This window comes from Capronia epimyces (assembly GCF_000585565.1).
Source record: "Capronia epimyces CBS 606.96 chromosome Unknown aczIQ-supercont1.4, whole genome shotgun sequence".
Taxonomy (NCBI): domain Eukaryota; kingdom Fungi; phylum Ascomycota; class Eurotiomycetes; order Chaetothyriales; family Herpotrichiellaceae; genus Capronia; species Capronia epimyces.
Genome location: NW_006912907.1, coordinates 205,181 through 232,935, shown reverse-complemented (window position 1 = coordinate 232,935; position 27,755 = coordinate 205,181). Strand labels below are relative to the sequence as shown.

The following is a 27,755-nucleotide window of genomic DNA, read 5'->3' as shown; positions in this document are numbered from 1 at the left end:
TCTTACATCCTTCCCAGCTTCCATCTGGCTATCCTCGACTGCACATCTTCCCAGGGTATTTGCTTCACCTTCTTCCCCGAGGCATCTTCCCCCTCTTGAATGACGACGGTGGGTGCACCAGTTCCATGGCCATTGTTCTCTACTTGGCCGGTCAGGATCTTTTTGGCTACTCGCCGCAGATCTGCCACAGTCAAAGCATCAATTTTGGCGCACATTTCTTTGACACCAACCTTGCGGCCATGGACTTGGACTTGTCTGCCAAGGTCCTCCAGCTCTACCAGTCGTGACTCGAGGTTCATGAGAAGACTGAACCGCAGTTGGTTTTTGGCGCGGTTGACTTCTGCAAGTTGGAGACTCGGGAAGCCAGATTCCAGGGTCAGTGCTTGCAGCTCGCGACACATCACATCCACCATGTGTCCGACCCTGCCTGGTTCACACGCCCCGGCAATGCCGAACAAGCCACTATCTGTGTAGCTATGGTTGAAGGCGACGCAGCTCTCCACCCACCCATGTTGATTGAGAACATTGGTGTAAAGCCGTGAATACATGCCCTTGCCCGGCCCGCCAGCGGAGAAAGAGCCTCCTCCCCCGAGTAGTGTCTGCAGCGTAGCTTGCGCGTATATGTCCTCCGATGATATTGGCAGGGCTTCGAAGGCGATATGAACGTGCGATAGCGGGATTGAAAGATTGTTCTGAGGAGGAGGGAGAGGGGGGAGGGCGAGATAGCCGCCTGTGTAGCGAGAGGGCTGTGTGAGAGTGGAATTGGGAGCAGCTTGAAGGAGCGAGGGATCGAGAGGAGAAACGGTTGCGTGATGGGGTGCTGATGTCGAGAAATTGTTGAATCCGGGAATCTTGGATAAGAATCTGCTTGTAGCCGACGGAGCCGATGGTGATTCATACTGTGCATGTGCAGTATGCGACTCGGTCGTAGGAGGTTGCGCATCGACTTGTGACAATGAGGCCTCGTTCCCACGTGGCATATCTCCAAAATACTTTTCTGTTAGGCGGACAGCCTTCTCATGCTCAACGCCGGCGAATGCCACCACTATCCGCTCCGGCTTGTAGAAAATATTCCGATATTTTCCAATAAGCCCTCTTGTGATGTAGGGTAGCCTTTCCCGTGGGCAAAGAAGAGGGTTGCCCAGGGTGTTGTCCTTGTATGCAGCCATATGCAGCAGCTCTGGAATGATCAGGTCGGGTTTGGACCAGATCTCTTGTATCTCGTACTCGGCCGTTTCCAATTGTTGTTGCACCTCCTCGTCTGTGATTAGGGGATCGCGGATCGTTTCAGCCAACAAGGCTACCGTGTCGGGGACAGCGGAGTTGAAGGTCGCCGACTGATACATCAAGGCTTCTCTAGACGATGCACACTGGATATTTCCTCCCATGGCTTCTAGTGCCTCCAACATCTGATCGGCTGATCTTTGTTTTGTTGATTTGAAGGCCAGCCGGTCCACGATATGACTGGCTCCACGAAGCGATTCATCCTCATACCGTGAACCGGCGTCAATGTAGACGCCAACGCCGGAGAAAGGACCAGGTAGTGATTCGGAAGCGATTCGAACTCCGTTCGGCAGTTCGGTAATTTGGTCTAATTCCACGGGGTCCTGTGCAGAAGGAGAAGTCAGTTCTACACCAGGTTGACTATCTCATGGCTGGACGTACTTTTTGCAGAGGATCTTTGACGGTGGCATAGTTCCTCGCCCAGGGCCTTGGGGGCTTCGTAGCTAGTCTTGCATTTCGCAAAGCTTTGACACCGGCAGAGCGCATGCTGACAGCGATGATGGCCGAGTCGATTGAACCTGACAAGCTGTTTCGTTGAGGACGGTGATGGACAAGAAAGATTCGAGGGCGTTGACTGATCCAAAGTTAGGCCCGAAGTCCAAGAGGTTTACGGCTGCGGTGGACCTCGAAGTCTGGGGAGATGATAGGCTCCTAGAGGCTCAGGTCGCCACCAGGTGCCGACGCCTAGGGTAGGTAAGCCGTCTCCTAAGCGCTTTTCCCACGGTTCTGTCGGCCATGGGCTTGTGGGCGAACCAGATAATAACAATGGAGGATGGGATGAGAGGCGATAGGCATCCTCTGATCGCCTTGGGATGTACAGAGCCAGCTGTGAGCGAACTGCTGCCCTGGAGGCCAAAAGACGAGGAAATGCGCGGCGCAGGGTAGCGTAGTCTGCCTCCTGGCTGGCCTTAGCCCCCCAAGCCCCCATGACATCGATGGCCGCAGCCTCCATCGCGCAATGCAGACGATCAGGCAGACCGAGAGAGCATGGTATAGAAGGCGACGGACTGCCTTCTAGAGCCGAAGTCTCTCGTTTCTCATTCTCATCCGGCATTACATCCCTACGACTGTGTGACTTCGATTGCTTGTGTACGGAGTATATCATTATTACCAGGGACCTACGGAGTCGTTATCCGCCTTACAGTATTGTTGAAACGTGCCCCCAGCAACACCTCCTTACTTCACCATATTAGGCTTGCGGGCTCTCTAGGTTGCCTGCAACCACCCTGCATCGTTACCTGCAGCACTGTCCATTCTGCAGCATTACTTACCTGCCTTATTCCTGCTTCAAGCCCCAGAGCCCTGTCCTTGCCGGCAGGCCACCGCCCCCTGCAACCCATAATCTCTGAAGCTCTGGCCCGCTCCTCCTTGGGGCGCAGGCAATAGAAGGGAACAGCACCGTACCACTGCGTTCATTGTCCCAGACGTGCGACCTGACCCAAACGAGACCGACCCAGACCAGACACGAACAATCCATCCGACTGACACCTGTGGCTCAGGAGTAGCAGCAACACAATTGACGAGCGGGACTCGAGGCCGTGTTGCGGTTACTCGAATTGCCATTGCGGCCCCACGACCCTTGCTGACATTCAGCGTCGAGTCCGAGTCCTCTACAACAAAATACACCCTGTCTTCCACCTCTCCACCTCCACGTCATCCCATGATCTCGCCGCCTGCCCCTGTCACCTCGCAAACGGGTGCAGACCTCAGTAGGACCACCTCTCGCCGACGAGGTCTGAGTTACCTGCGTGCTCTGTCACACCCTCGTTCGTCTGGCGGGACCAGCCCAAATGAACCTTCGCGATCCCCGAGACATTATTTCCAAAGATCTCAAAGCTACCACGCTCATCAACCCGATCCTTCGACCACCACCCGACGAAGAAGTGCATCACGTCCCAATGAGCCTACAACCCCGCTAGCCATCCACACTCGAATGGTTGCCACCTCACAAGAAAATACAAGGCCCTCATCCCCGCCAACTGCAGATCATCCAGCACTGCCGGCCGTTGTCCAGCCAGACTCGGACTCGGGGCCGATTGATCAGAGCGCCACCGACGAGATGGCAAGACACAGGAGGAATACACATGGCACCCAGCCTGCCGACATTGCAATAACCGAGAGGGCGGAATCTGTCTCACGGCCGGCGAACGCAGGGAAAAAGACCTCGGGGAACAAGGGGGACGCCCCCGATGGAGAATCCAAGCATCAACTACCTACCATACGCTTCTTCGCTCACCAGGAGATGAGAAACGGCCGGCCATCTCTCACCTTTTCCCCCATCTCAAGAACGTTGCCTAGCGAGCATTCTATCATTCGGGTTGGCCGCTATTCCGAGAGAGAGGGCATTCCCGAAGCGAACCCAATCACGCCCTCAGACGCCCCTGTGGGCTTCAAATCCAAGGTTGTCAGTCGAAAACACTGTGAGTTTAGCTTCTTGGACGGCCAGTGGCAGATCAGAGATGTTGCCAGTTCATCGGGGACGTTCCTCAACCATATCAGGCTCAGCCAGCCGAACACCGAGTCCAGACTTTTTCCAATCAAAGACGGAGATATTGTGCAGTTGGGAATCGATTTTCGAGGAGGCGAAGAGATGATATTCCGTTGCGTTAAGATCAGAATCGAGTGTAATCGGGCCTGGCAAAAGAAACCCAACAACTTCAAGTTCGTTACCCTCCAGACCAAATATACCTCCAAACTAACAGAACATGGCAGCAAAACCAGACACCAACAACTGCAAAGCCTCGCCAAAGACCAGCCATCCGCAAATGCAAATAGTGGCGAATGTGCCATTTGCCTTGGCTCTGTCCTGGTAAGTGCCTGATGTCCATGCTGCCGCCTGTGCTGACCGTTTTGCTAGCCTTGTCAAGCATTATTCGTGGCTCCATGTGCACACTGCTGGCATTATAAATGCATTCGTCCCTTACTCGAAGGCAGAAACAGCTCATATCCTCAGTTTCAGTGCCCGAACTGCAGAGCATATACCGACCTGACTGCCGACGTGGACATCGCTCAATCTGATATCGATGAATGGATGGAGAACACAGACGATGCAGAAAATAACACCGGGGATGCAGATGGTGAGGTGATCGAGACCGATGGTAATGCCGACTCGCGCACAGATGGTCAGGTCAACGGTGAACCGAGGATGGTCGATGCCAATGCTGCGACTGATGCAATCGATGTCGACCTTACCACCACAGATATTGTCCTCGACACTCCTCCCGTAGTTGCATCAAGCCAAGATGAGGATTTGGACGATAGCCCTACTTCTGCACCACCTAGAAATTCCGGCCTTCTAGCACGGAGACAGGCTGCAAAACCAATCTCGACCAACCTCCATACCATGAACGGTAGTATCGAGATGCCCGACCAGACGGACTCGGACGAGATGGATGTACACCTGGAAAACACAAGGACGCGGACCCCGGATATTGAGCACATCATTGCAGGAGAAGGACCACTTACCCCGAGAAATAATGCGGGACCCTTTGTTTTTGATGGAAGCGCTGGCCGATCTGATGCTGGACATTTGGTAGTGCCTGGAATTCCTGAAGTCACAAATGGAAGTGCATCTGGCTCATGATGACCGGGGCCATGCACCGCAGAGGAGGATTGCTACACATGCGTGCTGAGTGTCGTTTCGAAAGGCGAAGAGTTGATCGAGTCATCCCTTTGCTGGAAATGATAGAGACGACAAGGCTGTCCCTTACTATCGAGGACTTTGCCTTCAACCACGCCCTGACGAGCGTTTATTTGAGCATAAGTAGGGTCTTCATCGCTAGTGATTTGATGGGGGCAAAAGGTCGAGGCTTAGGGGCTTGGTGGCTTCCCAGGCGTGTTTGAACACACAATATATTAAGATGATCATTATCACCTATCTTCCTGGTAAAAGCACGCCTTAGGGCCCTATGAGACTAAACTAATACCGACAGATAGGCACAAGGCACATAGGGTGGAAGAGCAGATGCCAGCACCCGGATGATACTGTAATACCAAATGCTTGATACCGCGCCCCACGCTCTTTCGAGCATTACCGAGGTCGTTGACGCCTGCCATTGCATTGTCGTGCATCAGTGGTTCTCTGGGTATGTAGGATCCTGAGGCCTAAGGCCTAGATGCCAGCAGCAGATATCCTAGTATCTAACCTATAAATTAACTATGAATGATGACTGCTCGCTCACCTTAGGTCCGGCGGTGAAATAATAATAGTGGCCAAAAACAGGGTTAAAAACAGGGTTTGATATCTTTGATTATCGCTAGTCGTACAGCCTGGTTTTCTCCTATCTAATTCTCCCTGAAGAGAGGGAGAGGAAGAGTAAGAGGAAGAGTCTTCGTTTCCTTCAATAATACTCGAACATATTTCCGCAGGCTTTCCGTCCAAATCCGTTCAGATCTAGTCGTCTCCGTACAGTAAGATAGCCTTCTCGACGACACGATGTTGAATTCCATGCTCCAGAGCACCTGTTCGGTTGCGTGCTTCGCTCGCTGCAAGCACAAGTCACGTTGCAGGATACTTCGACAGACTGTGAGGTTTGCCCATATCGGCTGTGGGGCCACGAGCCATGACAGTCGCTGACTGCATGTCACGACTGGCTTTCCAACCGCATACTTTCACTCCATTCTTGCCCATGCCGGACACCTTGATACCAGTACCGGTTTGTTCAGTTCAGCGACCACCAATCCAGTCCACGAAATGTCCCCCGAAACACCCGAGGAACGACCCAACTTGGATCCGGGCATCCAGACTCGGCCAGATCTCTGATCTGTGCCCTCAAGGTCCAGACGTAGCGCTCGAACTCTGCACTACTGGTCGGTAGAGTGACAGCGATTGTACTTACGCGCGCCGGCGCGTGGCGCCACCACCATGTAGTGGCGAATTGCCGGTCATGTTCATTGCGTAGCGTCCGAATTTGGTAAAAGTAGAAGAGTTGGGCGCGGAAGTATTCTGGGAAGGAATTGGGACAGGTTAGCTTGGGGATTCCTTTTCGTACTGCAGGGCTATCCGTTCCTCGGTCAACACAATGTAAGGCTGCTTCATTTCGGGGTATTGGTTCGTAATGAAAAGGACCATAAAGAATAGGGCCGACTTATCCTAGGTAAAACATAAAAAGGAGTACACATACCTCGGATCAAACCAATGAAGGAAGTCGCGCTTGCGGGACCTTCTGCCTGAATCCATGGATACGGATTGACGGTCAGGCTGCTGTCAAGTTGAGGAATCTATTCATGGACCCAGGGTTAGTTAATGATGGGCGGCAGTGTTCAGATCCTTCAAGAGAGGAAAGCAAACAGGCAAACACTGATAACAATAAATAGAATACTCCTTAGAGTGAGAGTAAAGCTTACAAATAGACCTAGTACAGTAGCGCGCCGCCGGACCTGCGTATCGTCCCCTGGAACACGGCCATGGACATGGTAATAATTGATGTGAGGGTTCAACACACCATTTAGTCGAGGAGCGATCAAATGCCAGTGATGTGGAGCGACAGACGCAAAGTCGGCGGCACTCAGAACGTTTGCGAAATACGAGTTATCGGCGGGCAGATGGGCTATCACTGAATTGATTCTTGCTGAATGGTCTGAATGGAGAAGTCGTGGCAGGTTTGAAGCACTGCGTACCAGGTTGATGGCCCGCCGTGGAGTGAAGGTAACTCGGCAAGTCGCTAGAATCATGGGTGATGGTGGGAAAGTTGATGGATCATTAGATAAAACCGGAAGCGTCGCTATAGCCTCATCGGATAAAGACCCGGCCGTGGCTGCAGCACTAGAATGGGACAGAACGGGAAGAGTGGTCGGAGTAGTCCCCGTCATTGTCGTCCCTGGATGGTCGCTTGACTCTGACTTGTCTTGGGTTTCTTCCCCCTGTTTGATGTGCGAGCCTTGCTTCTGCACGGTGGTGGTTTGGTGTTGATCAGTAGCCGGTTGTTTTCCAATCTTGTTGACTGACTGGGCAGGTTGGGAACACTGTATTGTCAGAGCAGGTCGGACAATGGCTGTGTCACGTTCTTGTATCTTCTGAGACCCTATTTGTTGTGTCTGGACCTGGACAGTATTTGCTGGCTCATTAAAGTCCGGGATAGGTCCACGCTTGATGTCGAGGATATTAGTCGAAGACGAGATCGTTGCTGCAATACAGGTTAGTGGATTTGGGGATCAAATTGTGTTGGAGCAGGTAAGTACCTTTAGTTTCTTGCGCCTCAAGGGATCTCTTCTGTTGCTTCGGGAGAGGCTCTGCCGGCGTATCAAGATCCGGACTTAGTTCACGCTTAGTGTCGCGAGAATCGGTCGAAGACAACATCCTTGCGATGTCGGCCACTTCGGATTAGATATTTGATGAGAATGGGACAGGTATAAGCCCAATATCAAGGCGGTCGATGTACTGATGGGAAGCTATGATAGGAGTAGATGGTAGGCGAGAGAGAAGATCCGAGCGCGATCGAAGAAAAGCGTACTAGAAGGCAGTGAATGAGTCCATACGTAGACTTGGCTCGGTCAACAATCAATTCACTGTACATAACCAGTGTATTGTACCGACCTTTGCATCTTACAAAATGCTGAAATCGGTATCAAGCTGGGCATTCAACTGTATCGAGCACATGCTGGAGCACGGTGTGAGGATCGAGATCTCTTAACAAGTCTCGAGCTGTCGTCACATTGGTCCCGTACTGTGTACTGCGTTCTCGGGTCGGAGATGCCATGATGATTCGATGCGGGTACACCTTTTTCGCGGCCAAAGTAATGAGAGCGGGTGTCACGTAGTCTATGCCGTGGAAGGGTGCCAGATACCTGTGGACATAATCAGCTAGATGTGCTTCGGCTCAACAGGTTAGAAGCTAACTTTGCCAGAGCAAGGAACAGAGTCGTCGCGTAAGGTGTGACGCCTCCATCGACACCCCTTGCCAGTCGAAGAAAGGCTACGACGTCTTGGAGATATCTCCGAATCTCGGGTGTAACCGTGGCTGCCTTGCCTTGGACCCGAAGCTGGTCAATCAACTTGAGGATCTGTTCAGCAGTCATACCAGGGTCTAGGGGCCAGGAAACGGTACCTCTGACTCGATTCGTCGGCTTGCGATCATGTCTTCACGTCGAACACTGGGAGAGTGAGAATATGAGTATGCAGACTCGTCTTCGGAATGACGAGCAATATCCATCTCCTCAAGATTGGGGAACCCGTCCTCTGCTTCATGATAATGTGACATGAAGATGCGATCATTCTTCAAACATCAGTAAAGATAAAACAAGCGTATAATGGCCTTACAAGGTGAGCGTTCAGCCGAACATGCTTCGACGAGGTGGAAACGATGGGAAGCAGCAGAAAGGCCTTCGGGGCAACGTGTACAGTCGTTCGACTATATATCCTCCGTTTTCGAATCAGCTACACATAGGGTCAGACAGAGCGGGAACATCGGTCAGGATCCCGCACCTCCAAGGCTTGAACCTGTACGTCGTCATGTGCAAAGTTGAAGTCTTTCGCGATGATTACGTTGACAACTGTCGGGCTATCAGATTGAAATTGAGCATTCTGGGTTGACGGTGCTCCCCGAAAGCTAAGCCCATCGACCCTGGAATGGAGCATGCCAATCTAGTAGTCGATTAATCAGTATCACAAGCAAATCCCTGGGTTAGAGAAGCATGCCTGGTTAGAGTCATCCTCTAGAGCATCCGCTGGGTCCTCGACATCGTTATTGTCATCCAGAATAGCAGCAACAAACTCATCGATGGACTGCACATCTGCTCGCTCGAGGATGATGTATGAAAGGCTGAAGACGTCTCGAGCAATCTAGGCGACCATTCAGTGCCGTCACAGCTAACATACGACCATGGAAACGCATACCAAGGCCAACTCTGAAGCAAGGTCGTTCAGTAAATCATCATCTACTTCAATCAGACAATGATGTTCCGCTATCAGACTGAGTAGCATTGCCAGTTCAAGGTCTGTCATGTCTTCCACACGGTCCACAAAGCTTGCGGCTTCCATGGTGACCAATGCTGTATGATCAGGGTCGTCGTTCGATTGTCGAAGACTCCGGGGTGATAAGGGATGGCATATCTCCAGCAGTAGAGGCTCGTGGTAGACAAGCTCGGACTCTGGGCAGGTCGGCAAAAGACTTGAGCGGTTGATGGTTGATGATTGATGGTTGGTTGATGGTTGCACTTGAATGAAGTCGGCTGCGGTAACCAGATGCCAAGTCTAGCCATATCTGGACGACCTATCACGCTGCTTTATTTGGCTGTTTTAGTCCTAGCTACTAGCCGAAAGTAGCCTCCATCCCAACGACACTCAACCCGGGCTTCGAGTTCATGTCCTCCGTCTATGTTGTCTTTACTCATCTCTACGCTGTACACGTGCACCAGTATCTGATGGACAGTCCGTCCTCATGACAAACCACAATCCCAGGGCGGGCTGGGAAAAAATTGGCGATCAATTCTACCAAAAGATCCAGCTCTACGAGTCAATCTTCGATCCAGATCTTGAGCTCGAGAACTATCTTGTGGCCGGCGCTCCCTATGGCGGAGCTCTAGGTATGGTGGTCCTGAATTGTTGTATAAGTTAGCTAATGCTTGTAGCATTATGGCGGGACCCGGCAAAGATTGCTCGATATCGGACAGGGCAGTCGGCTAAGCCAACTATCGACATCTATTCATCGTCGGGAAAACTGATCAGCAACATCAACTGGGAAAAGGGGCCCATCAAAGGCCTCGGCTGGTCAGATGATGAGAAGCTCCTGGTCGTCACCGAGGACGGTACAGTGCACTGTTACTTCGGGCTCCATGGCGACTTTCAGCCATTCTCTCTCGGACACGGCGCTGAAGAATTTGGTGTCAAATCGTGTCGATTCTGGTCCCATGGATTGGTCGCTTTGTTATCCAACAATGCCTTGATTGCCGTCTCATCGTTCGACGAGCCAAGGCCCAGGCTCCTCGCCCAGCCACCTGATGGTGAAGTTCACTCCTGGTCACTGATTCCGCCGGCCTATACCCTTTCCAGGTCTGTCGAGGTCTTGCTAGCTATCGACAAGACCATCTTTGTCGTCGATGCGACCGAGGCTGAGGATAGAGGGCTTTCGGACGGACCGTTCAAGCATGTCAGCGTATCCCCAAATGGGAGGTTTGCGGCATTGTTCACAGAGGACGGCAAGGTTTGGGTTGTAGGGAGTGACTTCCAGAACAAATACAGCGAATACGACTCCAAGGCCAAAACAACGCCAACCCAAACCCATTGGTGTGGGAATGATTCGGTTCTCCTAGCATGGGAGGATGAGATTCATATGGTAGGGCCCAATGGTGCCGCGGTAAAGTATTACTACGACGACCAAGTCCACGTTGTACCAGACATTGACGGTGTCCGGCTCATTACTAATGAAGCGTGCGAATTCCTGCATAAGGTACCGGATCCTTTGGAAGACGTCTTCAAGCTGGGGTCAAGTTCCGCCGCCTCTGTGTTGTTGGACTCGATCGAGCTCCTGGAGAAGAAATCTCCGAAGGCGGACGAGAACATACAACGGATCAAACCAAATCTCCCGGAAGCCGTCGAGACTTGTATCCAGGCAGCGGGTTATGAATTCAACCAAAGCCTACAGAAGCAGTTGCTCCGTGCTGCTTCATTTGGCAAATCAGTGCTTGACCTCTACAGTAGCGACGAGTTTGTTGACATGTGCGAAGACCTGAGGGTCCTGAATGCGGTTCGGGATTACCGTATAGGACTTTACATATCATATGAGCAGTACCTAAGGCTTACACCGGAGAGACTGATTGCGCGGCTGGTCGATCGACGGGAATACCTCTTGGCAATCAAACTGTCCGAATTCCTCCATTTGCCCTTGAACAAGATCTACGTCCATTGGGCAAGCCAAAAAGTCAAGGCATCCTCGGCCGATGATGATTCGATTCGAGACATCGTTGTTGAACGATTGCGCGGCAAGCCTGGCATCTCATTCGAAACAATTGCCCGAGCGGCCTATAACGAAGGTCGAAGCCATCTCGCAACGAGCTTATTAAACCACGAGCCAAGAGCAGGAAAGCAAGTTCCTTTGTTGCTCAACATGGAAGAAGATGAGATCGCTCTCGACAAAGCCATCGAGTCAGGAGATCCAGATCTGATCTTTTTCGTTCTTCTAGAGCTGAAGAAGAAACTTCCCCTAGCAGCCTTTCTCCGGACCATCAGTAGCAAACCCGTTGCTGCAGCCCTGGTGGAAAGCTCGGCAAGAATAGAGGACCGGGAATTGCTGAAGGATTTGTACTATCAAGATGACAGGCCAGTACAAGGTTCAAACCTATTGGTGGAAGAGGCGATGCAACAGCCACAGGTTCAAGCAGTCATTGACAAGCTCAAGCTAGCAGTTCGATTGCTCACAGACACCAAAGATCCAACTGCCGTTCTTCATGGCAGAGCTCTCACCGAGGCTACACAACTGCTCAAAATGCAGGAGGCGTTTGACAAGGATATAACCGACAGCAGTGGCAGCTATCTCGGTCTGGGTATCAATGAAACAATGTTCCGCCTCATCAAATCCGGTTACAGCAAACGGGCGGCCAAGGTTCAAAGCGAATTCAAAGTCCCGGAAAAGACGTGGTGGTGGGTTCGCCTTCGTGCTTTGACAGCTGGTCGCCTCTGGGGTGAAGTTGAGGAAATTGGGAAGAACAAGAAATCGCCTATTGGTTGGGAGGTATGTCGTTGTTCTTGCAAGTTTGAAGTGTGTCTTGACTGATCGCCTTCCAGCCGTTCTACAACGAAGTCCTCGGTGCAGGCAATACGCGACTTGCCTCTTCTTTCATTGCAAAATGTGGCGGCCTGCAACCAGCAGAAAGAATTGAGATGTGGGTTAAGTGCGGCATGGTCGTCAAAGCTGGCGAGGAAGCGTTGAGAGCGAAAGACACCAACGCCCTCGAGTCGCTCAGAGATAAGGCCAACGGACAACAATTGGTGGAGATCGAGCGGATGCTGAGTCATTTGCGGCCGAAGAGATAGATCCGAGATGATGTGCTCGCTGCCGGAGCATCCTCAGGTAATCTTGTCGGCCTCGTCTTCCACGTCCGTGGCATGTGCAGAGACTGTTCGATCGACCACAACCAACTTGCTCGCAGGTGTCTTCGAGGGCAAAAATGACCCTTCGATAATCTTCAAATCACTTTGCTGAACAATATCCACCTCTTCCATGACTTCGTCTTCCCACTCGCTCCCCTCGGGCTGGTCCGTGGCTTCGTCGAGGATTGCTCTTGTCTGTTCAAACTTGGTGGTGCTATTCACTTCGTCCCACACCCCTTTCCTCTCACGTCTCTTCTTGAGCTTTACTGTAGCATCGTTCACCTTCTTTGCTAAATGGTCTTGGACAGCTTGTGCTCTTGCCAGTTCCTTTTCATGTCGTTTTCTTTGGCCCCTCGTCAACTGCTTTTGTTTCCTCTTGGGCTTAGTAACCCCGCCATTTGGATGTGCCGAGAGGATGGGTGTGGCGTCTGAGGCACGAGGCGTGTCCTTCAGGGATTTGTCCACGTCGATAGACGGAGAAGTGGCTCTCTTCGAGGCTCGAGATCTTGGATTTGCTGTGCTACTGTCAGAGTCGAAGACAACTTAACGCAGTTGCAAAGGACCCACCCGTGGACTTTTGCTTGACTTTGCCTGTCTTTCCCATTTTGACCGACCCGTGTAGACTCTCTAGATACAATGTTCACTGGAAAGGAGACCTTCTTGCGGTGTGCCGTTCTGTTGTGAAGTGCAACAACTTTTTGGTGGAGCATAATTCGAGGTTTCGCAAGGTCCATTGCTATTGGCCAGCGTCGGCGGCGAGAAAGTGACGTATCTGATGTGTTGAGGGCCGTGCTAGCCTCCGGGCCATCCATCCATCTGGGATCCCAAACAAGAGTTCTTGGATCTAATGATGCTAGCCTGCCACTCTCCTTCATTTGCTTGACTGTTATACCATCCATTCTTCGCGCTCAGCACTACTCTCAGAGGGCTCATGGCGCCTACAAGGCCACTAAAACGCCAGAAAACGAACCCGACCGGAGACCTCCAGGCAGCCCAAGCGCAGGCTACGAACATCCCTCTTCCCACCGACACCCCGCCAGCCACACCGACACCAGACACTTCAACATCGCCCCAGAAGGACCATAAACCAGTAAGAAGCCTGTACAGATACAGCCATCAATAACTGACGGGTCGACTAGTCATGGATCACTCGAACCTGGCCTCGTAAGGCTGCGCCTCTGGCAGAGGTCGCTCGGGAGAGCGTGTCATCTGCAAGCAGCGCCGCTCAAGAGGCGGTAACGATTATCAAGGACAAAGCCAGGAGTGAACGCTCGCCTTCCCTCGCAATGACACTGGGGAAGTCTAGTACCAACCGATCTCTCCCTATCAATGCCACCACCACCAAAGTACATGCCACATCCAAATCTGCTACGCCGTCTACCAAAAGCAGACCGCCATTAGAGGCTGCAGGCAATTCGAACGGCGAAAGCATAACGGGCAGCTTACAGAAGAATGAAGAACAACGACCTGAACAGCCAGATCAGTCAGAACCTACCTCGAAACCTTCAACAGAAGATGCGAACCCTCACGCCGCGAGCGGCCAAGCACAGGATCCCCAGGGCACCTGGCTAGCTTGGCTGTCAAAAAAGGATGCCCCTACATCTAGCTTGGTAGGTGTACAAGGACAGCAGTCATCGCCTCAATCGGACACGGCGGTGGCTACTCCCACTCCCACTTCAACAAATGAAAATACCGAGGCTCACTCGGTCACGAACGAGCAATCAAAAGACTGCTTGAACGTCAACAACAAGCGGAGTTGGTATCATATGTGGGCTGGTGATGCACTCGGTGGGATAACAAAAAAGGAAGAGTCTTCGCGGGATCATGCGTCTCCTGCAACCGAAAGTCCCCAATCGGCGAAGAGGCAAACCCAATGCCTCGATATCCCCACCCCTGCTAAGCCACAGTCGAAGTCAGCTTCTCAGGCATCATCCCTGGAGATTTCAGCGCCTCCACCACTCCGAGAGGATGGCACAAAGTCCTCAGGCTGGGTATTCTGGTCCCGGGATAGGAAGAGACCTTCATCAACCAATGCGGAAAATGAGCCGCATGTTGGAGAGATTGCCGTGTCAGATACCTTATCACAGACAAAGCCCAGACGTGCATCAATATCTCTACAGGATGACTCGACCAGACCTGTTGTTGAACCCCGTCTTCACGAAGAGCAATCGAAGATTGATGTCGCTCAGAAATCTGCCTTGACGCCGCAGGCACTGACGGAATCGCCACAGACGCCTAAAACAACTAAACCCCAGAGGAACACCGCTGCATCTATGGACAGCTCAACCACCAATGCCAAATCTCGTAATGCTACTGCGGTCGTAAGAGAACCCGTCGAGGTCGGAACACCTCGTACAGCATCGCCAGCCCCGTCAAAGACGGAATATTCAAATCTGCTATTGCCACCGATAAAAGAAACTCTCCATCTGGAAGAGACCCCTTCGATCTTGCAGCAGATTGCCAGATTACTCTACTACACGAAAGAGCCGGAGCTCAAACATCTCTCCCTTGTCAAAGACCCCCCACGGATAAAGAATGCTCTCGCCATTGGTGTGCATGGCTATTTCCCGGCGCCTCTCATTCGCACCGTTCTTGGCCAGCCGACGGGGACATCTATCAAGTTTGCTGACATGGCGGCCAAATGTATCAAGAAGTGGACACAAAGCCATGGTTATGACTGCGAAGTCAAGAGTGCCGCCCTCGAAGGTGAGGGTCGGATCGCTGAGAGGGTGGAGCTACTATGGAAGCTGTTACTCAACTGGATCGACGAAATCCGCCGATCTGATTTTGTCATGATAGCATGCCACAGTCAAGGAGTTCCGGTAGCCATCATGCTGGTGGCAAAGTTGCTACAGTTCGGGTGTATCAGTGCTGCACGGGTGGGAATCTGCGCCATGGCCGGAGTCAATATGGGGCCCTTTCAGGAGTACAAGTCACGTTGGATCAGTGGCTCTGCTGGCGAGCTCTTCGAGTTCTCTGACCCAAACAGCAAGGTGTCAAGGAACTACTTTGCTGCTATCGAAGAGGTGCTGAGATCTGGTCTGGTCAAACTGACGTTTGTCGGCAGTATAGACGATCAGCTCGTGTCCATGGACTCGTCGATCTTTGCACCCATCTCGCATCCGCATATCTACAGAGCGGTCTTCATAGACTCTCGAATTCACGCGCCAAACTTCCTATCACATCTCGTTGGGTTTGCATTGAAATTACGCAATGTTGGTGTCCCGGATCATGGGCTGATTAAAGAGTTGTCGTCACCATTGGCCGGCAGTCTGTACGGCGGAGAAGGACATTCACGCATTTACGAAGATGATGCAGTTTACGACATTGCGATCTCGTTTGCCTTGGAGACGAATGCTCTTCAAGACGCACTAGTGTCCCGAAGACCAACAAGCAGCAGCGGGACAAACCCGTACATTTTACCCTTTGCGATGCGAGGAATCTTAGAGGAAGATTACGTGAAGAAAGAGCTGCAGCAGGAAGCGCAAGAATTACTGGCGCAGTTTGATGAATGGAAACCGATGACCAAGGCACTCAAAGACGTCAAGTTCCGGCTAGAAGGGATTAGATCGAAGTTGTAGAGTAGATATTAGACTGACAGGTACATACCTAGGTAGGGATACCGCGTCCAGAGAAATGCAAACACGGAGACTTGCTTCCACCTGCCACCTAGGTACGAGGCGCTTTCTTCTACCGTTATATCGAGGGAGTCTAGGATAATAGTTTCTGGGTACCTACCTAGGAACTTTATATTCTAGCTCTTCCGGCCGTCCCGTATCACCGTTTTAGGTATAGGCGGAGGTTGGTATTACACCCCTAGGATATAAGAGAGATGCGCAGAAAACGTTGTAGATCTTGCTACATAATACATTGGGTGATAGTAGAAATCGGCCATTGTCTCGCACGTTGTTAACCACCACCCTTCTTGGTCCTTGGTTCACACAAAATGCCTCTTTCCGTTGACCCTGATTTCCAAACGGCCTGGGGGCCGATCGCCTCGGCGATGGCCAGCGTTCCCAAAGTTGCTGTGCATGATGTTGCGACAAAGCGAGCTAGATTCGACGCCGCAATGCCGGCGTTCGTGAGTTTAATTCCAGACTCTCCGGATGTGGAAACAGCCGTTTTCCAGGTTGACAGCTACGACGGGGCCAAAATTTCCGTTCACGGTTTCACCAAGAAAAGCGTTGATGCCCTCTCACCCGGCCCGGCCATTCTTCACGTCCATGGCGGCGGGATGATTGTCGGGTCAGTCGGATCATTCGAGAGGACCCTGGCGATCGAGGTACAGCAAACCGGCATCCCTCTGTACAGTGTCGAATACCGTCTGGCCCCTGAAGCCAAAGACACCAGTCTGGTCCAAGACTGCTATGCCGCTCTTGTCTGGCTCGGCCAAAATGCGAAGCAGCTCAACATCGACCCAACGAGGATAGCGATCTTGGGAGAGAGCGCGGGAGGAGGGATAGCGGCCGGCGTGGCACTGATGGCACGGGATCAAAACCTGCAACCACCTCTCGCAAAGCAGATCCTCACGTATCCCATGTTGGACGACCGCAACCTGACCCCAAACCCAGCCCTTGCACAACTGGCGTCGTGGACATACGACGACAACATCACGGGCTGGACGGCCTTGCTGGGAGAAAAGGCCGGCAATCTCAATGCAGATGTCTCCTACTATGCCGCTCCAGCGCGGGCGAAGAGCCTGGCCGGCTTACCACCTACATTCATCTACGTGGGAGAGTTGGATATCTTCCGTGACGAGGACATCGCCTATGCTCAACGGCTGGCAGCGGAGAACATCAGTGTAGAGTTTCACCTTTTCCCAGGCGTTCCACACGCCTTTGAGCTGTATTGCCCTGATACGAGGACGGCCAAGACAGCTCTAGAGCTGAGGCGTAGGGCCTTGCAGAGCTTCTGATTGCACGGGCAGGCATAGAAGATGGTTGCTGGTTAGTCTGTCGAAGTGATTGTTTTCCCGGTGAATCTCAGATGGTAGGGACGAACCGAGAAGAGCAGATAGAGTCGATGAAACCGACTTCCATATGTGGACGGAGTATCCGTACTCGTACTTCAACTCTACTGCGATCTAGTGTACGGACTATCCGTACTCGATACTGCTATACGTCTGCCGAATTCCTGCTCCGCCCTATCAACCATACTGCGGAGCAATAAAACCAGCCTAAGCGCCCCTAAGCCTGAGGAACCTGCGCATCAGATGTCAGACACAGCCTCGTGTCGGGGGAACATTGGATTGATTGGCATCTCGTCACGTCCCCCCGCTTCCCGTCACGTCTCGCTTCAATCTTCCATGGGACCGAGGCCGTGCTCCATCCTTTGTCGGGCTGAGCGTCCGGCTCTGTCCTTCTACCATGCGTGTTCCTGAGTACATCTGCATCCTCATTCTCACTCTTTGCTCACAGATCGGCCGTGTTGAGGCTGCTTTCGGCGATGTCCACGGCCCGCCTGTATACGACAGCAGGACCTCAGACCAGGGAGTCCTTGCAGGCCTATGTCCAGACTATACAAGCTATGCTCGTCAGAAGCAGTACGGGCGACCTGACTCCCAACTCTTGCAGAGTTACTGACCATGGCGTACCTAGTAAACCTCTAAGCACGGGGCCGTTACAACTCCCTTACCAAAGGCCACATTCCCACTGTCGCAAGTTCTCATCCCCTGCGGTGGAACAGGTGATCGAAGATTTATACCCTCGAATAAAAGATCCGGACCTAGCACACATATTCCGCAATGCCTTCCCCAACACCCTGGACACCACAGTCCTATGGCATGTCGACGGGGTAAAGACGCACGCGCCCAAGTCGCGGCTGGCAAGAGATAAAAACAAATGGCAAGGTGCGCAGTCATTCATCGTCACGGGCGACATCAACGCAGAGTGGTTGCGAGACTCGACCAACCAGCTGGCACAGTATCAGCCTCTTGCCAGGTCTGCTCCGGACATCTCCAATTTACTGTTGGGCGCAATCAATACCCAGGCGGAATTTGTGATCTCTTCCCCTTACTGCAATGCATTTCAACCTCCAGACCCATCCCACCTCCCCCCGGTGCATTCGGGTCAAGAAGATTATGTGCACCCTGCCTACGAACAGGGCGTGGTCTTCGAATGCAAGTACGAGCTCGACAGCTTGGCAGCCTTCCTTTCCCTCACCAACCAATATTTCAAATCGACCGGATCGACTACGTACTTGACGGATCGCTGGTTCAAAGCTCTTGAGGCTCTTCTCAACGTTCTTGACACCCAGGCACGACCGACGTTCAATACTGCCACAGGCTGGTACGAAAGGAATGAATACACTTTTAGCCGATTGACCCGACTCGGCACGGAAACCCTTAGCCTCGAGGGCACAGGAAATCCATTAGCCGGCGGAACCGGACTCATTCGCTCCGCATTCCGCCCTTCTGATGACGCCACCGTCTTTGGATTTCTCATTCCTGCAAACGCCATGATGTCGGTGGAGTTGGCCCGCGCTTCGACGATGCTCAAGGCAGCCTCGAGTGTGTGGTCGGCTCCCAACGAAGCGAAGTGGATGCTGACTGTGGCCGAAGACCTCCAAACCCGCGCGGATACCATCAAAGCCGGCATCTACAAGCACGCCGTCACGACGCACCCGGAGTTCGGGGAGGTATTTGCTTACGAAGTCGATGGGTACGGCTCGCATCTGCTGATAGACGACGCCAACGTACCGTCACTTCTATCCCTCCCACTACTTGGGTTTGTTGACGCTTCGGACCCCATCTACCAGAACACCCGCCGCATGATCCTCTCGCAGCGCGGCAATCCGTACTTCCTGTCCGGCTCCAAGTTCCGTGGCATTGGCGGGCCTCATATCGGTCTGCGCAACGCCTGGCCCATGTCGGTCCTCGTGCAGGCCATGACCAGCACCTCGGACACCGAGATATTGCAGTGCCTTGACCGCGTCAAGAACGTCAGCCTGCTAGGTCTCATCAACGAGAGCGTCGACGTCCATCGCGGCGTGCGGGCCGGCGGCGAAGGCATGACACGCAGCTGGTTCGCGTGGGCCAATAGCGTCTTTGCGCAAACCGTCTTGTGGCTCGTTGACAAGAAGCCCGACTTGATCCTCAACGACGAGGGGAGCGGCAAGATGACGTACCGAGTGGGAGAGGGCTGGGTTGACTAGCGATATTCGATATTCTGCTACCATTGGCCCTGAAGATATACTTTCGTGATTGCTTCTTCGGTGCTCTTTGCCGAGTATTGGTATGAGCAGTGTACGGATTGTCTGATATAGGGTCGCCATTGCTGTTGGTGGACCTTGCCGACTCACTGGTATGAGTCGGTGGTGTATCTGGGAACAAAGTGTATCTCGGAACAGGAATGAGTCGGTGGTGTATCGGGGAACAGGCTGTATTGTATATATTGGTGTTACTGGGAACAGGATGTATTCCATATATTGGTGTTACTGGATCTGTGCACGGCGTCGGGCGAACCTTATACGGATATATAATGGTTCACATCGCAGCAACATCAACCCGAGTCAAATACCAATGATGGCCGACCCCCTGTTGGCGTAGCGTGGCGTGCTTCATACTGTTCATGGACTACTCAGTTGGTTGAAGCGTTAATACCTGTGGTGTCATTGACATCCACAAACCCTTGCATGTTATCATGCCGGTTCCGCTTGACATACGCTTTTCTGAGACGCTCAATGCTTATCTTTCCTAGTACTTCTATCTATGCAAACTGGTATGCCGGCTGACATGTCGAGTGGTCAACTCTTCTTACCAAAGAAACTCATGATGGTCCCTCCCTTCTTCGCGCCCGGCTTCCCTCCAGCTCCCTTTTGACTGTTGCTTTGGGTCTTGCCGCTGCCCAAACTACTCCTTGGCGCCTCCTTCTTTGGTACCGGCTCCGGTTCGTCCTCGCTGAAACTCTCCCAGGCGGCTTCCTCCTTCGTCACCAGGTAACCGTCCTCGTCTTTCATCGTGCGCTTCTTCATGACCTTTCTCCTGCCACGACGCCGTCTAGGTCCTGCAGCCGAGGCCGAAGCCACAGCGGGGGTGGCCATCAGCTCGTCGCCCACGTTTCCAGTGGACGCGTTCTGTTTCGGTGCCGATTGTTGCTGCTTCTCTGTGTCAGAGTCGGACCATGCGATTTCCTCGTCATCCTCAGCGGCAACGGTCCCATTCTGCGCTGCCACTGGCTCTTGGTTGACGCCGGCTGCTTTTTTGGCATTAGAGACTGCTGGCTCCGCTTCGTCGTCGGATTCCATCATTTTGCGCAACTTGGCCGCTTTGTCATCTCGGTCTTTCTTTACGTCGCTAGGTCGTTTCTTTGTTGTGGCGGCCTTACGTGTCCCTGTGTCCAGAAAGAGCGCCTCGTCTTCAGACACACCTTCGTCGTCATCGGGCATTGGTGTGTCTTCATCTTGCGAAGGTGTGGGCTTGGGTTTAGACTTTTGTTGGCCTTGCTTGGCGAACGCCTTGAAGAGGTCGGACGCGTCACGCTTCAGTGCAGGCTGTCGGCCTGATCCGGTGGTCGATGCACTGCCGCGAGAGCTGGGGCGTGATGACTCTGTTGGTTTTGCGGTTGCCGTGGTGTCGGTTGTGACGGCTGATGACTTCGGTGGCTTGGGGTCGTCTTTGACTGGTTGAAATTTCGGCGACGGTCCCTGTGGGAAAACAGGCTTCTTGCCCTTCCGCCGGCGAACATTGGGATTTTGAATGATACCATATATCTTGTTGGTAAGAAGCGGATCTTCTTTTGTGAACCTATCGCTGAACAGGCCTCGACTGACATCCGTCAATGTGACCAGATCTTGGAGGCGCGTGGGAGAAAGGCTGTAGATGTGCATTGAAGTTACTGTCTCGTATTGTTGCTTCACCGCTATCGTCACCCACGAATTAGCATACTGCAATTTGGGCCAGGCTCATCAGGTAATACCTTCCAAATCTTCCTCGCGAACTATCGTGATCGTGCGCACAGGCACCTGCGTCTCTGACTCTTCTGGAGCATGGCTACTCTGCTGACTAGGTTCGAGCATGGAACTCGTGAAGGGAGGGGGACTGGAGGGAATAGGTTTATCTTCATCATAGTCTCCATGCTTGTGTCCATCCGTTGTGCCGTTGGTGCCCCCAACTGTCTTACGGGGTTTCTTGACCCCAGACACCAAATACGTAGCATACACTGACCCAGGCCTCTTCTCATTCTGGAACCCATAGAAATCGTACAGCATGCACTTGGCAGCGTTAACGTGGACTCTCAGAGCGCGAGAGACGTTGCGGTAGGACAGGGTACGTTGTTCTGAGAGGATCTCCGTGGCCAGGTATTTCTTGAAGTCGTCGGCCATATTATCAGGAGCGCAAGGGATTGGATACGGCGGCGGCGGCGACGGTTGTGGTGGTATGAAGCAGGATCCGGTCACTGCGTTCGCTTACTCTGTGGAAAGTGGAAGGTGACACGCGCCTCCGAGGACGCGGCCCCGAGACACGCGTAAAGTACCACCGCACCACGATCCAATGTACTGCTCTGTACGCCAGTCTACGGCTCAGTATTTGCCTTTATCTGCACTTTGAGTTTCGTAGGTAGCAACTTTCTCAAGCAACAGTATCTGCAAAAAAAGAACAAGATGATTCCCGATTTGGTCTATGAGTCAATCTAGAAGTCTTTACGAATCCCAGACACGATATTTAAAGTGTGTTTTTGCACCTTGGGGACGCCAAATATAAGCCGTCAGCCGCCTTGTGCCGTCACCACGGTCTCATCCTGCAGTTATGTAAGCAAGGCTGAGTCTTCCTTACTGACGTTGTGATCCAACACTTCTACATGCGGTCGAGCTGTGTCAGTCCGATATTCCGCGTCTCTGTAAAAGACGGCCCATGGAAAAGGTGTATATTCTCATGGCTGCCAGCTTCTTTCTCGCCAGGTCAAAGCGACAGCCCACCAATCCTGCGTTCTGGCCGGTACTGCGGAGCGCAACCAGATGGTCTGCCGTACCATGTACGGAGTACTGCAGAGGCTACCGACAAGCTGCCTCAAAGCATAGGTGGCATACGTCCTCTTCATCTTGTCCAACCACCTTGTCCACTCCAGCTTTTTTTTTTCTTGTTTCTTTCTCATTTAGCGGTGTATCTTTGGCTTTGCGCCTACCTAGGCTCTCACGCAGTGCCAAGGACGTTCGCTCTCCGTCTTGATCCTCAGAGACATACTTGCAATCTGACTAGTAAAAGGGGGCAGACGGCGTCGCTCTTTAAATATTGAAAGGTCAGAATATATTGTTCCATTCAGTTGTTGCAGTCAGCGCGCCATTCAAGAATCGGTCCTTCAGAATTAGCCTTTGATGCGCTGCTTTTGGGCAGCAGATAAGGAGGAAGTACACGACTGCCTGCATTCAAGCATATATTCTAAGGTACTGACTACTAACAGTAAATGTGACACAGAGTCATCTTATCCTATACTACTATATATATATATATATATATATATATATTCCCATTCAAGGAACGACTGCATCCGCAAGTCGCCTCACTGTCTTCGCCTGGACTTGTTTCTGCTTGACACAAACCCCGGTCTCTAGGACAATCGCTAGCGCTTGCTTATCCTATCGCGATCGAAGGTCCTTGGATACGGACTGTTTCGTCCGGCTCTCCCAGAATGGAGCTGGCAGGACCAGCTCCCTATCTCCAGCCTGACGAAGAGGATATCCCTCCTGATCCATTTCTCCCCGGGTTTGAACGTCTGGGTCCACAGATTTTTATGTACAGTCCACCGGTACTAGACACGAATGCGAGTCCGGCTGTGTCGGCGGATTCGAGCGCAGCAACTTATCCGCACCTATATGTCGTCTGTTCTTGGATGGGCGCGAAATCGCGCAACATCCGAAAGTACACCAAGGCCATTCAGACTCGGTTTCCTGTCTCGTCGATCCTTTTGCTCCGCCAGGATGGAGGCGACCTCTTTTGGCGCTCGGTTGGGCAGCAGATGACGAATTTGGCACCGGCTGTGGGCGTCGTGAGACACCTCGTCTATAACAGAAAGCCGAACCAGCCCCGCGTGCTGATGCATATTTTTTCAAACGGTGGCTCGTACACGGCATGCCAGTTTGCCGATGCGTACCGCATTTCGACGGGCGAGCTCCCACCTATCTCGGCGTTGATTCTGGATAGCACACCAAGCTGTCCATCCACAATACGAAACCACACGGCCATCTGTGAATATCTCCCCAAATCACCTGCTGCCTATACGCTCGGCAGTGCAGCGGTTTGGGCGTACCTGGGGCTTGGGAAAGTTGTTGGCACCGTCGCAGGCAAAGAAGACTTCACGCTTTCTCTACGTAGGCGGCTCAACGATCCCGCTAGCGCGTTCACCCATGACACAGTCAAGAGAGTCTACATCTACTCTCAGGCGGACAAGCTCATTCCGGCGGCCGACGTGGAATCACACGCTGAAGAGGCCACGCAGATTATCGGTCGGGACAGAGTGCAGCTCGAGGACTTTGGCCCCAGCAGACACGTGGCGCATGCTGTGCTGGACGAGAAAAGGTACTGGGCGATCGTCGAGGGTCTTTGGAATGAGGTGGCGTAATCCGAGGACAAGGGACGAATAAAACAGCCATAATAGCGTTGTAGGATGTGTTGGTTTCGTGTTGGCTAGATTTGTATATGACCGTTTCAGGGGTCTGCAACACTAGAACAAAGAGCATTTAGATGACCCTTAACGAGCCATAGATGATCTTGCCTCATAATACACCTCAAACCTGCATCATTATGCCAACATTGGATTTACTCCTATGTTGCGCCTCGGTGATTGGGAGGGTCTTTGTCTGAGCCCAGCCTTGTGTGAGCCCAGCCTTGCGTGACGTAAACAGACCCTTCCTAGAAATCCCTCTGATCTTCCAGCATCGACACACAGCACCAGGTTGTCTGTTCTTGGAGATCCCACCACACCCTTCCATCCGCTGGTACCGGTACTGGTACTGGTACACGCGGTCGCCCATGTCTCCCCTATTAGACTGGCTTGTCGAGCATGAGCCTGCGTTCCGCAAGTATGCCGCTCCATCCCGTCCCCTCTGTGTTATCATGTCTGCATCCATCTCGTCCGATGTCTGAAGTGATTTCTTGCGTTTCACGACACAGATTTCAAATTGCCTGCGCTACTTCCATTTATCTGGCCAGCATGCTGACGAAAACCCGTTGTCTGTGTCTCCAGAACGCGTCTACCGTCTCTATATTCCGACCTCGCCGTTCAAAAGTCGTCGAACCCCGAAGGCTACGCGGCCAACGTGACGGCATGGGAATCCGCTCTCGCCCGCGCCGCCCTGGCCGGCCAACTCCCCCTCGAACAGCGCCTGATCCTCCAGACGTCAGACGACCTGCTCAACGCGCTCGCCAGCCCGCAGTACGGCCGGCCTTCGGGGCTCGGGTGCGTGCTCGACGACTGCGTCCGGCACGGCAAGATGGTCGACATGCACGATTTCCTCACCAGCGACAAGAGCATTTACAATCGCTCCTGGCTTCCTAGCCCTTGGGCCGTCCTGCGCTGGAGTCTGCGCCAAGTCGGGATCGTGGGCAGCGCCAGCTACGAGGCGCCAGGGGGTCGCTTGAAAAAGGGCAATCTTGTGCTTATCCCTGCGCTGGAGGAGCTGTGGAAGAAGACGCAGGCGTTGAGAGACGATCATTCACAGAGTCTCACCGATAGAATCGTGAGCCGGGAATTGTTCCTCAAGGAAGTGAACGGGCTCGTCCAAGGCCCAACGCCACTCTCCGACCAGGACATCAACGTTCTGCTTCGCTACTTGGCCCGTGACAAGCACGCGCTCAGCTACGACGACACCACAATCAAATTCAGGTCTCCAACTGCATCGCTACCAGAACCAATCACCCACGAAGACGGTTCGATTGCTTCCCTCAAGACCCTGATCTCAAACCTAACCAGTCAAATCGCCAACCTGACCGCGCGAGTTGCCACGCTTCAAAGCAGCGCTCAATCGGCCGTCAAAACAGGAAACAAGACCTCTGCTCTTTCAGCGCTGCGGTCGAAGAAACTGGCCGAGCGCTCTCTGCAGTCTCGCATCGACACCCTGCACCAGCTGGAAGAAGTGTATACAAAGATCGAGACTGCGGCGGACCAGGTCGAAGTTCTGGCGGCCATGGAGGCGAGCGCTGGAGTGCTGAAATCCCTGAATAAGAAGGTCGGCGGAGTGGACAAGGTCGAGGACGTGCTGGACTCGCTGCGCGAGGAGATGGGCAAGGTCGACGAAGTCAGCGGCGTGCTTGCCGAGCCTGTTGGTGGGCAAGCCGTCTTGGACGAGGCAGAGGTCGACGAGGAGCTGGAAAGCTTGGAGCGCGAGGAGAGGATCAAGCGGGAAGAGAAAGAGCGGAGGGACAAGGAGAGACTCGAGGCGCAACAAGCCGAGATTACACGAAGACGGCTTGCCGAGCTGGAAAGCCTGCAGCAGACGGAGCAAGCTCGAGAACAGGAACGGGAGAAGGGAAAGGAGAAAGTGCAAATGTCCGATGCGGCGTTGGAGCAAGCATTATCCTCGAGTATCGAGAAGCTCCACAAGCTGGATATCGACGGTCTGTCACAACGAGATCAGGAGCAGGAGCGACAGCCAGAGCCACGGCCACAGCAGGTTGCGGAAGAGACATAGACACATGCTGGCAAACGTGATACGAAGATAATGACCAAGATGGCTTGAATTCTTATGTCGGGTTGCCATCGAGCCTCCCTAGAGCATCTTGTGCGGGCCACAAGCTACTACCTATATATGCTTCCTCCCCCGTGAGAATGCATGCTGTCTCATGCTACAAGACGCACTCGAACCGGACTCTTCAAACTCAAACTCTTTGTACAAAAGGTATAAGGAACTGTACAAAAGGTATAAGGAACTGTGCCCGGATATGTCCATTTGCTAACTGAGGCAGTGGACAGGGAGGGGAGGGTATCTGAGCATCGCACAGTACAGTCCAGCTACGGGGCATAAGCACTGAAACTCGGTTCTGGAAGGTCCCCCATATATGACTGCAAAGGGGCTTGATCTGAAGCTGTTCCCGCAGATGATTGCGAAGCCATATTCTTGGAGGACAGGTGCGTCGATATTGAGCTGGTTGGCCCGGGATAGGTCTGCTGCTCGATTTTCTTGTTCGTCTCCATCTGAGTTGTTGGCAGCAGCCCTCGTGTTGGCGGCAGAACGGTCATTTCGTCCGCGTCAGATTTTGGCTTGGATAGTAAAGCTTCGTTTTGCAGGTGCAAGAGATCTGGGCGCCGCAGCTCGTGATCCGATATCGTGTTCTCCGGTTGTGGCGGCTCAGGCGTTTCGCCATTCACAATCTGTACCGGTATATTGGAGGCTAAGGCCCTTTTCTGCCTCGCTTGCCTGATAAGATCATCGAAGTTGCTCTTCTGGTTCTTCACATAATTGCCGCTGTCAAAATCTTTGGCCATAAAGCCCGAAGTGCCTGTTTTCTCGCTTTGCCTTCCCAGCGTATCCTCCCACACTTTCAACTCCTGAAGGAGCTGTCGTTTGGTCACAGGGTTCGTAGAATCACAGTTGGCATTCCATAGATTGACCCATTCGGTGTGCCGCCTGCGCATTAGATCCTTGGAACCGTGTGATGGGATTCCCAGGTCGCGTAACTTCTTCCGTAATGCATTGTCAGTAAGCAAAGAGTAGTTGATGAAGGGAAGGCGGTCATTCTGTTTCGAGCGTTTCACCTGGGCGTATGCTATCGTTCCAGGCGGGGCGATCTGGGGCGCGGGAGAGAAGGTATCGTCCACCGGCGTATGACTGTTGCCCGATATGCACTTGTCCAGGTGAGAATTGATCAGGTTTTCCTTCATTCTGCGATGACAACAAGGACACGCCACTAAGCCATCGTCGGGCTCTTTCGTCCCGTTTGTGAAATGTGCGCTCTGGCTTTCCACATCTTCATACACACTGCCTTCTTCACTGTCCTCAATAACCTCGGGTGTGGATGGTAGACTTGGCTGATTGGTGCTTGAGGGCATCTTCTTGCTCTGGCTGCGAGTACTTCGCCTCTCGGTGCCGTTGGGTGTGCTCTGTTCCACTTTCCGCCTCTTCTTCGGCCTCTGTGTTTCGGTGGCATCCTCCTCCAGACTCTCCATACCACTCCTCGCAAAGTCAAGTAGTCTTTTCCTTGAGACTGTGAAATTAGCGACCAACTCTTCCAGAACCCAGTTCCGGCGCAGCTTGACTTCCTGGTCGGGTTCTCGACATGCCGGACATCTGCCCTCTTGCGACAAGTACCGCCGTATACACAAACTGCAAAACGTGTGGGAACATGAAGTCATCATAGGTGTCGTAAAGAAGTCTTTGCACACTTGACAGCGCAGCGAGGATTCAAGTGGCGCAAGGGCGGCGAGGGGAGTAGGAAGCCAATCTGTGCTGTCTGCAAACTCGTATTGTTCCGGCATCCTGGCGGCCTGTCGGTGGTGTCGAGAGAGGTGTAGAC

At 52.8% G+C, this 27,755-nt stretch overlaps 13 protein-coding genes across 13 annotated transcripts; 7 read left to right on the top strand and 6 right to left on the bottom strand.

Moving 5' to 3' along the window:
* Positions 1–2: 2 nt before the first annotated feature.
* A1O3_04703 (mitochondrial processing peptidase) lies at positions 3–1,770 on the bottom strand (the record flags this gene model as incomplete). The annotated part of the gene is made up of 2 exons (XM_007734831.1): positions 3–1,607; positions 1,666–1,770. The coding sequence occupies 2 exons, from the start codon at positions 1,768–1,770 to the stop codon at positions 3–5; spliced, it is 1,710 nt and encodes a 569-aa protein (XP_007733021.1).
* A 1,174-nt stretch (positions 1,771–2,944) lies between these two features.
* On the top strand, positions 2,945–4,867 carry A1O3_04702 (uncharacterized protein; the record flags this gene model as incomplete). The annotated part of the gene is made up of 3 exons (XM_007734830.1): positions 2,945–3,945; positions 3,997–4,093; positions 4,142–4,867. 3 exons carry the CDS (start codon positions 2,945–2,947, stop codon positions 4,865–4,867), a joined length of 1,824 nt encoding a protein of 607 aa, XP_007733020.1.
* A 1,078-nt stretch (positions 4,868–5,945) lies between these two features.
* A1O3_04701 (uncharacterized protein) lies at positions 5,946–7,582 on the bottom strand (the record flags this gene model as incomplete). The annotated part of the gene is made up of 4 exons (XM_007734829.1): positions 5,946–6,229; positions 6,408–6,504; positions 6,631–7,409; positions 7,465–7,582. The coding sequence occupies 4 exons, from the start codon at positions 7,580–7,582 to the stop codon at positions 5,946–5,948; spliced, it is 1,278 nt and encodes a 425-aa protein (XP_007733019.1).
* A 268-nt stretch (positions 7,583–7,850) lies between these two features.
* Positions 7,851–9,262, bottom strand: A1O3_04700 (uncharacterized protein; the record flags this gene model as incomplete). Its single annotated transcript, XM_007734828.1, has 7 exons — positions 7,851–8,070; positions 8,123–8,277; positions 8,331–8,498; positions 8,543–8,659; positions 8,708–8,846; positions 8,892–9,064; positions 9,119–9,262. 7 exons carry the CDS (start codon positions 9,260–9,262, stop codon positions 7,851–7,853), a joined length of 1,116 nt encoding a protein of 371 aa, XP_007733018.1.
* A 400-nt stretch (positions 9,263–9,662) lies between these two features.
* A1O3_04699 (uncharacterized protein) lies at positions 9,663–12,253 on the top strand (the record flags this gene model as incomplete). Its single annotated transcript, XM_007734827.1, has 3 exons — positions 9,663–9,807; positions 9,853–11,951; positions 12,005–12,253. 3 exons carry the CDS (start codon positions 9,663–9,665, stop codon positions 12,251–12,253), a joined length of 2,493 nt encoding a protein of 830 aa, XP_007733017.1.
* Positions 12,254–12,286: 33 nt separating this feature from the next.
* A1O3_04698 (uncharacterized protein) lies at positions 12,287–12,914 on the bottom strand (the record flags this gene model as incomplete). The annotated part of the gene is made up of 2 exons (XM_007734826.1): positions 12,287–12,825; positions 12,878–12,914. 2 exons carry the CDS (start codon positions 12,912–12,914, stop codon positions 12,287–12,289), a joined length of 576 nt encoding a protein of 191 aa, XP_007733016.1.
* A 682-nt stretch (positions 12,915–13,596) lies between these two features.
* A1O3_04697 (uncharacterized protein) lies at positions 13,597–15,891 on the top strand (the record flags this gene model as incomplete). Its single annotated transcript, XM_007734825.1, has 1 exon — positions 13,597–15,891. The coding sequence occupies one exon, from the start codon at positions 13,597–13,599 to the stop codon at positions 15,889–15,891; it is 2,295 nt and encodes a 764-aa protein (XP_007733015.1).
* Positions 15,892–16,256: 365 nt separating this feature from the next.
* A1O3_04696 (uncharacterized protein) lies at positions 16,257–17,225 on the top strand (the record flags this gene model as incomplete). Its single annotated transcript, XM_007734824.1, has 1 exon — positions 16,257–17,225. One exon carries the CDS (start codon positions 16,257–16,259, stop codon positions 17,223–17,225), a length of 969 nt encoding a protein of 322 aa, XP_007733014.1.
* A 451-nt stretch (positions 17,226–17,676) lies between these two features.
* A1O3_04695 (uncharacterized protein) lies at positions 17,677–19,462 on the top strand (the record flags this gene model as incomplete). The annotated part of the gene is made up of 2 exons (XM_007734823.1): positions 17,677–17,852; positions 17,908–19,462. The coding sequence occupies 2 exons, from the start codon at positions 17,677–17,679 to the stop codon at positions 19,460–19,462; spliced, it is 1,731 nt and encodes a 576-aa protein (XP_007733013.1).
* A 591-nt stretch (positions 19,463–20,053) lies between these two features.
* A1O3_04694 (uncharacterized protein) lies at positions 20,054–21,631 on the bottom strand (the record flags this gene model as incomplete). The annotated part of the gene is made up of 2 exons (XM_007734822.1): positions 20,054–21,168; positions 21,226–21,631. 2 exons carry the CDS (start codon positions 21,629–21,631, stop codon positions 20,054–20,056), a joined length of 1,521 nt encoding a protein of 506 aa, XP_007733012.1.
* Positions 21,632–22,935: 1,304 nt separating this feature from the next.
* Positions 22,936–23,865, top strand: A1O3_04693 (uncharacterized protein; the record flags this gene model as incomplete). The annotated part of the gene is made up of 1 exon (XM_007734821.1): positions 22,936–23,865. One exon carries the CDS (start codon positions 22,936–22,938, stop codon positions 23,863–23,865), a length of 930 nt encoding a protein of 309 aa, XP_007733011.1.
* A 410-nt stretch (positions 23,866–24,275) lies between these two features.
* Positions 24,276–25,933, top strand: A1O3_04692 (uncharacterized protein; the record flags this gene model as incomplete). Its single annotated transcript, XM_007734820.1, has 2 exons — positions 24,276–24,325; positions 24,490–25,933. 2 exons carry the CDS (start codon positions 24,276–24,278, stop codon positions 25,931–25,933), a joined length of 1,494 nt encoding a protein of 497 aa, XP_007733010.1.
* A 320-nt stretch (positions 25,934–26,253) lies between these two features.
* A1O3_04691 (uncharacterized protein) lies at positions 26,254–27,717 on the bottom strand (the record flags this gene model as incomplete). Its single annotated transcript, XM_007734819.1, has 1 exon — positions 26,254–27,717. The coding sequence occupies one exon, from the start codon at positions 27,715–27,717 to the stop codon at positions 26,254–26,256; it is 1,464 nt and encodes a 487-aa protein (XP_007733009.1).
* Positions 27,718–27,755: the final 38 nt, after the last annotated feature.